The 11,477-nt window shown below is 36.7% G+C and overlaps 1 protein-coding gene across 3 annotated transcripts in view; it reads left to right on the top strand.

The window, feature by feature from the left end:
• LOC107136354 (PEST proteolytic signal containing nuclear protein) overlaps positions 1-11,477 on the top strand; it is a 21,794-nt gene continuing 10,317 nt past the window's right edge. For 2 of the 3 annotated variants that reach the window (XM_048803392.1, XM_015478568.2), the window contains exons 1-3: positions 1-186; positions 6,874-7,088; positions 8,709-8,783. In XM_048803392.1, the coding sequence (XP_048659349.1) occupies positions 60-186; positions 6,874-7,088; positions 8,709-8,783 (417 nt within the window). In that variant the 5' untranslated portion in view covers positions 1-59. Of the gene's footprint in view, positions 187-6,672; positions 6,851-6,873; positions 7,089-8,708; positions 8,784-11,477 lie in introns of all 3 variants that reach the window. The other variant, XM_048803391.1, reaches the window with a different exon arrangement.

The following is an 11,477-nucleotide window of genomic DNA, read 5'->3' as shown; positions in this document are numbered from 1 at the left end:
TCTTTTCACTCATCTGGGCCTCTCTAGTCAGCGACCTCTCCCGATGGCTCTAAAGCTCAATGGTTGCTGGGCGGGGCCGTGACGTCCTTGGCGTAGCTGCAGGGGAGGCCGCGGCGGGGAAAATGGCGGACGGGAAGGCGGGAGAGGAGAAGCCTGAAAAGCCGCAGCGAGTTGGAGCCGCCGGAGGTGAACACAACCCCAGCGTCGCGGGATGTGTGGGATGCTCTGGGCCTTTCGTTGAGCTCCCCGGGGTGGGGGGAATTGGGAGGAGAAAGATTGGGCGAATCTGGCGCTCACTCGGTTAGGTGCTGGGCCCAGGCGAGCCCCGGGCACGCCTGGTGCGGCCCGCTGGGATCCCGACCCATATCGCTTCCTTGCTGGGAGAGAGCTGGCCACTGTCCCTCACCTCATGGCCCCTGTGGAGGCCCTCCTTCTGAGAAGGAAGATGGGCACCAGAAAGGGAGACTGAAGTTGGGGTGGGACCCGGAGCGGCGGTGCAGGAGCCGCTACCTCCACAGCGGAGACACACATCACACAAAACACACCACCACACACTCTCACTCGCCACACACAAACACACACAGTGTGAGCCACCGAGCAGTGGCCGCGGAAACTGGCCCAAGGCCGAGTTTCCAAAGGTGCAGATCTCTCAGTTACACACGTAGGAGTTAATTACGCTTGCCGTTCCCTTTTCACTGAGGAGGTGGACAACCCCGGCCTGCTCTTTCCTTTACTTTAAGGCATAATAGTGACCCTGTAATGAGATGGACAGAGGGGATGGAGGAAAAGAACAATCACCCGCTGATTTAAGCTGTGGGTTTCTAGGGTTATGGTTTGATCGCCTTTCTCGGAAGTATGCCTTTCCTAATTAGGCTACTACCAGTTTATCGCAAGCCAGATAAATTTAAGTGGCTTAGTAGTCTAGTGTGACTCTTACTGTGTATTGATACAGTATTGAACTAAGGTTACAGCTCTCCTTTTCTGGCCCCGCTACCCTCATAAATTCCAGGTCTTTTGCATTAAGGAGAAGAAACAATCTCCCCAGGGCACCCCCCTTCCCCCCCAACCCCCGTCATAGCAAGACGAGTGACTTTTACGTGGGAGCTGATTATATTGTCTTGTTTAGAACGCTTTTTAAATGTTATTTTCTATTCTGACTCCGTTAAGTCTTATCCCTGAAAGTATTTAATATGAGAAAATACAGAAGATTAATAGCACATGAAAGCAAATAATATGACCTACTAACATGTTTAATGTGAATTGTAGTGGGATCAAAAAAAATATTGAAAAAGTGTAATGTTCAGAATTTCTTTTTAAAAAATACGGAGAGTTGTTATTGGCAGAAATGAAGCCCCCCACCCCTGTTTATTAAAAGCAGTAAAATAGTTTATGAAACAGTGTAAAACATCTAGCACTTGTCTGGAATATTTTTTTTTCTGACCAAAAAAAAAAAAAAAAATACCTGAGAAACTGTCAAGTAAAATTATGTAAAAATTTAGAAGTAATTTGAGGAAAAGCAAAAATACAGAGCCTAAAGCATCTTCTGTATTCCTGACTTTAAAGAGTGGAGGAGATGTGTTTAATGTGCTGCCAGAATATACTTTAAATGTTAGCATAAAGACACTGTAATCTTCCTGCCACCTTTCAGTTGAGAGTAGTTAACTCTGTATTATGAATATTCATGTTTCCATTTTAGGGTGTTTGGGGATTATAAAATTACTTTGCTTGGGGAGCAATTGGTGGGTACACCTGTAATACCAGCAGATCAGGAGGCTGAGGCAGGAGGATGGGGAGTTCAAAACCAGCCTCAGCAAAAAGCAAGGCGCTAAGCAACTCAGTGAGACCCTGTCTCAAAATAAAATACAGAATAGGGCTGGGGATGTGGCTCAGTGGTCTAATGCCCCTGCGTACAAAAAAAAGAAAAAATTACCTTGCTTTAGTATCAGAAAAATTATTATTGTTTTTGTTGGTAACTTAGAATAACTACTATCCCTGAATTTCTACATCATTAGCCTCATTTCCTTTACAAAAAAGTAGTGCTGTTGCATCTAAGCTATATTTGGAATATCTTTTTTTTTAATATTTATTTTTTAGTTATGGGTGGACACAGTGTCTTTATTTTACTTTATGTGGTGCTGAGGATTGAACCCAGTGCCCCACGCATGCTGTGGGAGCGCTCTACCTGTGAGCCACAACCCCAGCCCTGGAATGTCACATGTTTTTAATGCAGTTGTGCTAAGTAATCATAGTTAAAACATTTCATACTTTGGATATTTCTACATTGATAATTTTGTTGCAAGTAGTCACTTTTTAAAGAACACTGTCATGTTTGTCCTATGGACAAACCAAGAGAGTATTCAGAATTTTTATTCCTATTGAGTAATCCATTACATTGGAAATATAAACACTTCACTTTTTTTTTTTTTTTAATCTTTTGTTAGTGCAAGGGATTGAACCCAGAGCCTCACCATGCTAAGCATGTGCTTTACTGGTGAGCTACACTCCTAGCCCCAGAAGTATGTGGGTTTTTATGAGCAGATTACTTCTGTAGTTAATGTGTGTCTGAGAGAGACGCTACTTACTTGAACTACCTGTTTTCACTTTAAAGAGGAGTTACACTTTGGATAGATTTTTTTTTCCTCCTCTTTTTGGTTAAATTTTTATAGCTTTTTAAGATAAATACAATTTTAAAGAAGAGCTATATTTACATAATCTTAAGCTAATGCTAAGGGCTTGGGTGGTAGCTTAGTGGTATAGCACTTACCTAGCAAGTGTGAGGCACTGGGTTCAATCCTCTGGACCAATTAAAAAAAAATAAATACAATAAAGGTATTTTGTCTATCTACAAGTAAAAAATATTTTTAAAAGATTATGCTAAGAACTTCTTCAGTGAAATTGACATTTACTGTGCCAAACACTTAATAGGGTCTTGAACACATTCTCATATAAATGGCACACCAGTCCTATCACAGAATAACTGTGTGCCCTTTTTTGGATAAGGAAGCCGACAGAATGCAAATGGGTCTTGAGGGGTACCATTATAGACATACTTTCTTATTGGGTAATTTTTTCAAAACAAAGTACCCTTGTGCTCTAAGGCATACCCCACCTATTCAGTGAAAAAGGAAAAAGAAAAAACTATTAGCATAATGTGCAATTTGATTTCACATTAATTAATCTATGCATCTTGTTTGCTCAAAATGAATACAAATTAAACAATCCCTTTTATTAAAATGTTCTTTAATAAAGAATTATAGTTTGTATTTTATCCATGTTTATGTTATAAATTGATACATGATTTCTTATTTTAAAAATATTGATTATGTGTTCATTTTTAAACTACAATTCACTGTACTAAAAATCTTCACATTTAGTAATTTTTGGTCATCTAAACTTTTGTTTCCCACAGACCCAAAATACAGGATGTCTCATTTTAAATAATGGTAACGGATTTGGCTCTCATGTTTTCCCATCTTAGTCCATTGTTTATTCCTTTTGCTTTATTTTCTAAGTACTTTGTGTGGTTTGCCACATAATTGTTAAGAGCGTTATATAAAGATAAAATAGAAGCTCAATCCATGTGACACATTGAGCCTTTAGAAGCTAAGAAATGAAGCTGAGTACAGTGGTGTGATCCTGTAATCCCAGGCATTGGGGAGGCTGAGGCAGGAAGATTACAGGTCAAGGCCAGCCTTAGCAACTTGGGGAGACCCTGTTCGAAATAAAAATAAGAAAGGCTGTGGGTGTAGCTCAGTGGTAGAGTGCATGGGTTAAATTCCCAGTACCACAAAAAATAAGTAAATAAAAATAAAGGTAGGGGTTGGGGATGTGGCTCAAGCAGTAGCGTGCTCGCCTGGCATGCGTGTGGCCCGGGTTCGATCCTCAGCACCACATACAAAGAAAGATGTTGTGTCCGCCGAAAATTAAAAAATAAATATGAAAAATATTCCAAAAAATAAAAAAAATAAAGGTAGGAGGGGCTGGGATTGTGGCTCAGCGGTAGAGCACTTGCCTCACTATGTGAGGCACTGGGTACAATCCACAGCACCACATAAAAATAAATAAATAGAGGTGTTGTGTCCATCTACAACTAAAAATAAAAAATGAGAGCTGATCGTGTACCTTCCTTCCTTCATTTCTCCCTCACCTAGTCATCTTCTGATCTGAAGATGTTCGTATAGTTTTTACAGTGGCTTTAAAAACAAAACCAAAAACACTTTTTTTGTTTGGGAAGGCCAATTTATTTATTATGTACAGAAATAAATTGCTTGATCTGGACTCAGTCACGTGTAGGAAAAAACCTAATAAACATAGTGTGGGATGGAGGTGTAGTTCAGTGGTAGAGTGCTTGTCTATCATATTTGAAACACCACAAAAATAAACAAGAAGGGGGTGCAGTGGCCATGCCTATAACTTTAGTGGCTTGGGCGCCACAAATTCAAGAATAGCCTCAGCAATTTAGCAAGGCCCTAAGCAATTTAGTGAGACCCTGTCTCAAAATGAAAAATTAAAAGGGTTAGGGATGTAGCTCAGTGGTAAAGCACCCCTGGTTTCAGTCCCTGTACCAAAAACACATAACAGTATGTATTTGATCTTTTGTGTGGACCTGTGATATGGATGGTCTAGTATGCCTCTTCAGATGAGAAGAACAGATGTGAATGGGATTAAGTTGTTACCAGTTGATTATGAAATGAATAGTAGAATAGTTCTCCATGCTACCTTTTTCTGAAGTAATCTCCATGGAAATCTCTAGAAAGATTTCTTCTAATGGGATTGGACAGTATTGTAGTCCATTTATTACACATCCAATTTCAGCTAGCTGACACATTTAACATTATAATAAGAATCTTTTCCCTTTTTCTTATTTATACTTTAAATTTTCCAAGTTGCCTGTTCTAAGATTATTTTTAGAAAAGGAAACTAAAAGAAAAGATAGGCTTTAAAAGAATTGGAAATCTTAACTAATTATTGCCATTGGGTCATGATTCAAAAAGAAGAGTTACACTACAATCAAGTCTAAAGCGTTCTTTATGCTCTTTATTTTAATGTTTTCCAATTTTGTTTGCACACAATTTGTGCCTTTATAGACTGTAATATGTAAAGCCAATGGGTTTTCTGTATGTTTAAATATGTACAACCAAATTTCCAATTTTAACTGTGTATCATCACAGTTTTGCTTGAGTTTTATTATGAAATATCATACTTAAAACTAACGTAGGATAAATTAGTATAAATGCTTTTAGTTGTAAACATAGAATGAAAAACTTAATATTTACATCATACTATTTTTTAAAGAGATTCTATATTTATTAAAAAGTTCTACTTCTCAGCTATTGAATAACAGTCTTTAACTCTTTAGATGCTTTTGTAATTTCACATATAAATAAGTGAATGGCACTTAAAGCAATATTCCAACACTATATTTCCCTTTTAGATAAATCCCAAGCTTAATCCTGCTTAACTACTCCTCCCTACATTGTCACTACAACTTTCACCCTTTGTCCAAAGAGAATAAATTTCCTTTTATTTTTTGTCTAAATAAAATCAAATTTTCTATTCAAAGTGCTATCATTTCAAAACTATACAGTTTTAGATCTATAACCTCAATTCTTTCTATCTTTTGCTCATCGGTCTGTTAATGTTTGGTTCCCCCACCTCCTGCTTACCTCATTCTAACTTTTTGTCCCATTTTCTTTAGACTGTACCCCAAAGCATCTTCTCTTTACTCACAAGTGAACTCTTTATCTAATGTAACAATACATTCTATGGGGTGAATTGGCATATTAGAGAGAGAATATAAAATTTTTGATGGTGATGATGAATTGATGAATGATGTCTTACATCCCTGTTTGGTTTGGGTTGTTGTTGTTTTTGTACCAGCGATTGAATCACATCCCCAGCCCTTTTTACTTTTTATTTTGAGACAGTTGCGGAGTTGCTTCAGGCTTCACTAAGTTGCTGAGGCTGACTTTGAACTTGTGGTCCTCCTGCTTCATTCTCCCACCTGCTGGGCTTACAGGCATGGGCCACCATGCCCTTCGTCATAATTAGTCTTCTTATGTAAGAGATCTAAGATATTCTAGATGCAAACTCACAATTGACTGAATACAAATACAGGCAAAATTACTAAAAGACAACATACTTCCAAACCTATATATGTATGCTTTCTACTGTTTGAAGTAGAAAATGTAACGTGTAAACCAAGACTTGTATTAGTGCTTACAGGTAGCTTAAAACAGGTGATAACCATGCTTTCAGAGGAGAATTAAATTACTCAAGAGGAGTTGACTAGACTTTTTGAAGTTCTTTTTCAACTCCTAAGATTGTGTGAGATGTACATGAAGAACACATCACTCAAAAATATAACTAGGCTGTGTTAATACTGAAGTTTGGATAATAATGGTCCTTTACATGACAAGATACTTTGTGTGACTCATACACATTATTGAGAATGTTAGAATTTATTAGCCAAATGTATTATCTTGCCACATGACTGATTCCTCACAGATTAGTTTGCAAAAAATAATTTATAGATCTTGATTTCTAAAAAAGCAGAATTCCACAAATAACTATATTATTGTATGATGTCTGTGGTAGTATTTAGTTGAAGGGTCTTTACTTTTTTGTGAACTCTATGTTTATAATTTTAAATTGCTCTGTATTTTATGCTAGTTAATTCATGGGAGCCTCTTCTACTGCCACACAATCTCAGTTCCTGCTATATACTCTAACAAACAGTGGAAGAGACTGTTGGGTCAGTAGGTGACAACTGCAGAGGTATCTTCCTTATAACGATGCTTTTTGAGGTTGCTGCTCCCATCAATCTGCTCAGTAAAAATAGCTCATCTTGGTAAGTTGTTTCGACTTCACCAGGACCTGAAGAAGAAGCAGAAAAACCTGTGAAAACTAAGACTGTTTCTTCCAGTAATGGAGGGGAAAGTTCCAGTCGCAGCGCTGAGAAGCGATCAGCTGAAGAAGAAGCTGCAGACCTCCCAACAAAGCCTACAAAGATCTCCAAGTTTGGATTTGCCATAGGTAGTCAGACAACTAAGAAAGCATCAGCCATATCCATCAAACTTGGATCAAGTGTAAGTTACTTTATGTATGATATTTGTAATGGGTATTAAGGATTTGTTTTGGAAACCTGCTTTTACCAGGTTATGGTAAATTAAGTATAAGAAGTTGCATTTCTCCGGGCTGGGATTGTGGCTCAGTGGTGGAGTGCTCACCTAGCACATGTGAGTCACTGGGTTGGATCCTCAGTACTACATAAAGATAAGTAAATAAAGGTATTGTGTTCATCTACAACTAAAAGAAGTTTTTTTAAAGATGCATTTCTTAATCTTTCATGTATTAACTTATATGTATTTAAGAAGTGATTAGCACTCTTTAGGAAAGATCAAGATGAATTATCTCAATAAAATCAGTTTTTAACAAAGATGTAGAATTTTAGAAGGAACAATATTATAGAAAATGCATGATTTATAAAGTAGTGAGTTTGTATCAGTTAAGCAAGACCTCTGAAAGATATTTTGAGAAAGAATTTCAGGGGTTTTTTTTGTTTTTTTTTTTAATCTTTCAGTTTCAGTAACAATATCTATGGACTAGGGGATAGCCCAGTGGTAGAGCATGTGGTTAGCATTTGGAAGGCTTTTGCTTTGATCCTTGGTACAACACAAAAAAGTAATATCTCCAGAAATCAGTTATTTGTATCTTAAAAGATTAATTTTAGTAAGATATTGCTTGATAAGAAAAGCTTTCTGATTATCTTTGAAACTAAAACTGGACCTTGAGTACTATGTACTTTAAGGCAGTAATCTTTTAAAGATCAATGTTCGATCCCTTGTTTTAAGATATAAACCTCAAATTAATATTTTTTTAACCATGGAACCTATGGAAAATGAATGAAACTATGGAAATGAATGAAATTGACCTGGGAAGTACAAAGAATGAAAGGTTGCTACCAGTAGTAGAATCCTAGGTATCTGTATTGTTAAGTGAGGAGCAGCAGGGAAGGGGGAGAGAAAACAATAGGTCAGAGAATTAGCAGACTAACCAATTAAAAAAAAAAAAAAAAATTGTTCCAGAAGACAAGGGAGAGATGTTTTCAAAAAGAAGCTGGTGGTTAGAATCAAATGCAGCACACCAGTTATTGGTGACCTCATAAAGAATAATTCTAGGGCGATGGTAGATGGTTAGGGTGGGAGCTAGATTGTAGTAGGGTGAAGACTAAATGGGTGGTGAGAGAATGGAGATAGAATAGTTTATTTTGTTAAAAATTTAGGTCATATAGAAATGATGACTTGTCTGAAGCCCAAAGGGTAAAAAGGATAGACGTAGAGTTTTAGTAAAAAGGGTAGAAGAAGATGAGTCATGATGCCTTGTGTGTTCTCAAGGCACTTTTATACTAATTGTTACTATGGGAACGTATTATTTATCATTTTGTATCAAATACCCTTTGGCTTAAGTAATATTAAATTATAGATCCTAGCTGGAGAATTATTTTTTCTAATAGGTAAACAAATGGGTATAATAAATAACAAAGTTGAACCTACCCACAGATAACCTGCATTTTCAGACATAGTGCAAATACTAGGTTCCTTACTATATAAATTTATGAAAACAAAGTTGAATTTTTCAAGATTTATATCAAACAGTTCTCTACAAATGTGACTCATCTAGTGTTCTTTTTAACGTTTCTTCTTCAGAAGCCTAAAGAAACTGTTCCAACTCTTGCTCCAAAAACCCTTTCAGTAGCAGCAGCTTTTAATGAAGATGAAGATGTAAGTTAATATCTTTTATTTTACTTTAACCAGTTCTTTTAGGAGAGTATTAATGACAAATTATAGGTTATATTAATGGTGTTACTAAATTGTAGCACCTACAAAAACTGGATATTTCTATTTTGTATTTATTTTGTTTGGTTGTAGGATTATTTAAAAATGTTGTTAAGTTTGGGGGCAAGAAACCTAAGAACCAAAACAACAAATGCTTATTATGAATATATGTGCTAGGAAATATGTAGGATATAGTTGGGGTCTTCAGTGATGATGTATTGTGCTTTCATGTTACAGAAGGCAGCTGTAGTAACATGCTTTCTATAGGAGATGGAAATAGTACAGGTGATTCTGCCAGCACTTCTCAGTAGGCACAGAGTGAGCTTGAGATGCTTATTAGATTGATCAGTTCCAGTTCTCTCATGCCTGTCTTACCATGCTTATGGATAACCAGTGGAATTTTCAAACACGATTTGATTATGATCTATATTAGGCTGTGACTTGAAAATCTAATCCCCATATAAGATGAGAACCCTGTATATGTAACAATCAAGTATTATACAATATATAAGTAATTATTCCCGAAAGCTATAAGGATAAACATTATATTATTCAAGCTGAACATGGGAGCATACACTTGTAATCCCAGCTATTCAAGAGGTGATGCAGGAAGATCTCAACATAAAATAAAAAGGGATAGGATATATCTTAGTGGTAGAGTGCTTGTCTGACATTTTCAAGGCTCTGGTTTCAATCCCCAGCACCTGGGCAGGTAGGGGTAGGGATTATACATTCAGAGGGGCCCAAACACTGGGAATAGAGTGATTTCAGAAGAATATATATAAAAGAAGTAATACAAATTTTATACTAAAACATTAGTCAGGGTTTCAGTAAATCAAGGAAGACTTATAAACTGAGACATCAGTTTTCAAGTCACAGGTAGCAAATAGCACCATTTGGAGAGTTGTTATTTTGTTTTTGTTTTTAATATTTTTTAGTTGATGTACCTTTATTTATTTATTTATTTATATGTGTTGCTGAGGATTGAACCCAGTGCCTCAGTGGCAAGTGTTCTGCCACTGAGCCACAACCCCAGCCCCTGGAGAGTTTTTTTAGAGGAGTATTGGACAAGGATAAATGTGGAACCATTGGAGCCTGAATCAATAGGGAAAGAATCACTGTGGTTATTACTGTGTTCTCCTTTACTCATTTACACATTTGATTGCTTTGTATGTACTAGGCACTATGACATTACAAGACATCAGACATGTTCCTCTAGGAACTAGTCTAGTAGAAGGAGACTTACATGTAAATTAGTGAGAGATAAAAATGAAAAATACCTGAAGAGGTGAAGTACTGTGGACATTCAGAAAAGAAATAAACAGGTACTGGATGTAGCAGCATAGAAAGACACCTGGACTAGCAATTGAAAGACCTGAATTGTAACCATGTCTTGACTAGTTATTAACCAGTAGAAACCTGAATAAATCATTTTTATTTTTCTGGAGCCTTAGTTTTCTCAACTATAAAACAAAGACTGTAACTTGCCAGGCAAGGTAGTGTACACCTGTAATCCCAGAGGCTCAGGAGGCTAAGGCAGAAGGATTGCAAGTTCCAAGCCAGCCTCAGCAACTTAGCAAGTCCCTAAGCAATTCAGTTAGACCCTATCTTTAAGTAAAATATAAAAAAGGGCTGGGGAAGTGGCTCGGGGGTTCAATCCCCAGTACCAAACAAACAAAACAAAAACAAAGGCTGCATATACATTCTAGGGAAGAACCTGGGGTCCTGCCCATGCTGAGTACATCTTCTAACACTAAGCTATACTCCTAGCAGACTGTTTTGGTGGGGACAGTTTGGTTTTTTGAGATAGTGTCTCACTATGTTGCCCAGGCTGATATCAAACTCTTTCCTTGTTTCTCCTGAGTTTTGAGATTCCAGGGATGCTTGGTCTCAATTTAGTTGATAGATTTTTTAAAACATTATTTTTAATTGTTGATAGAACTTATATTTTTATTTTTTTATGTGCAATCCTGAGAGTCGAACCCAGTGCCTCACATATGCTAATAAGCAAGTGCTCCACCACTGAGCCACAACCCCAGACCCTAGTTCCTAAATTTTTAAAAACTACTCCGAGTTCTTGGATCCTATGGCAGTTATAGTGGTATGGGAAGCTGATGTTTAACAAGCAGGACTCTGGTGTTTTGCCCTTATTTCACTTATAAGTTGTACCTCTATCTGATATTTGGAAACCCAAGTAATTTATTGAGGGGGAAAAAAAAGTATTCAGTTGCCCAGAAGAAAAAAAAATTAAAAACAAAAAACACTAATCTAAATAATATCTGTAACATTCTTAAAGAGAGTAGGTAGCAGATTATAGCATGGAAAATGATATAGGAAGAGGGAAAAATGTGTAGAAGTACATAGGCTGGAAGCACCTGCATTATATAATAAAACCTTACCTTGAATGCCTAACTATTTGATTATCTTTTCACATTATTTTACATTCTATATGTCCCTGTGGATTGTACATTTATTCATATTTTACAAATGGAGAAATTAACCATGCATGATTATATGGTAATTCATACACATTTTGAACCTTAGGTTTTCTGGTTTCTTGTCCTATAGTCTTTGCATCCTACTTTAATTCTTTCATTCATATATATATATATATATATTTTTTTTTTTTTTTTTTTTTTT

Source organism: Marmota marmota, unplaced genomic scaffold (genome assembly GCF_001458135.2).
Source record: "Marmota marmota marmota unplaced genomic scaffold, marMar, whole genome shotgun sequence".
NCBI classification, from domain to species: Eukaryota; Metazoa; Chordata; class Mammalia; order Rodentia; family Sciuridae; genus Marmota; species Marmota marmota.
The sequence above is the reverse complement of the archived record's forward strand: the minus strand, read 5'-3'. Positions and strand labels throughout refer to the sequence as shown.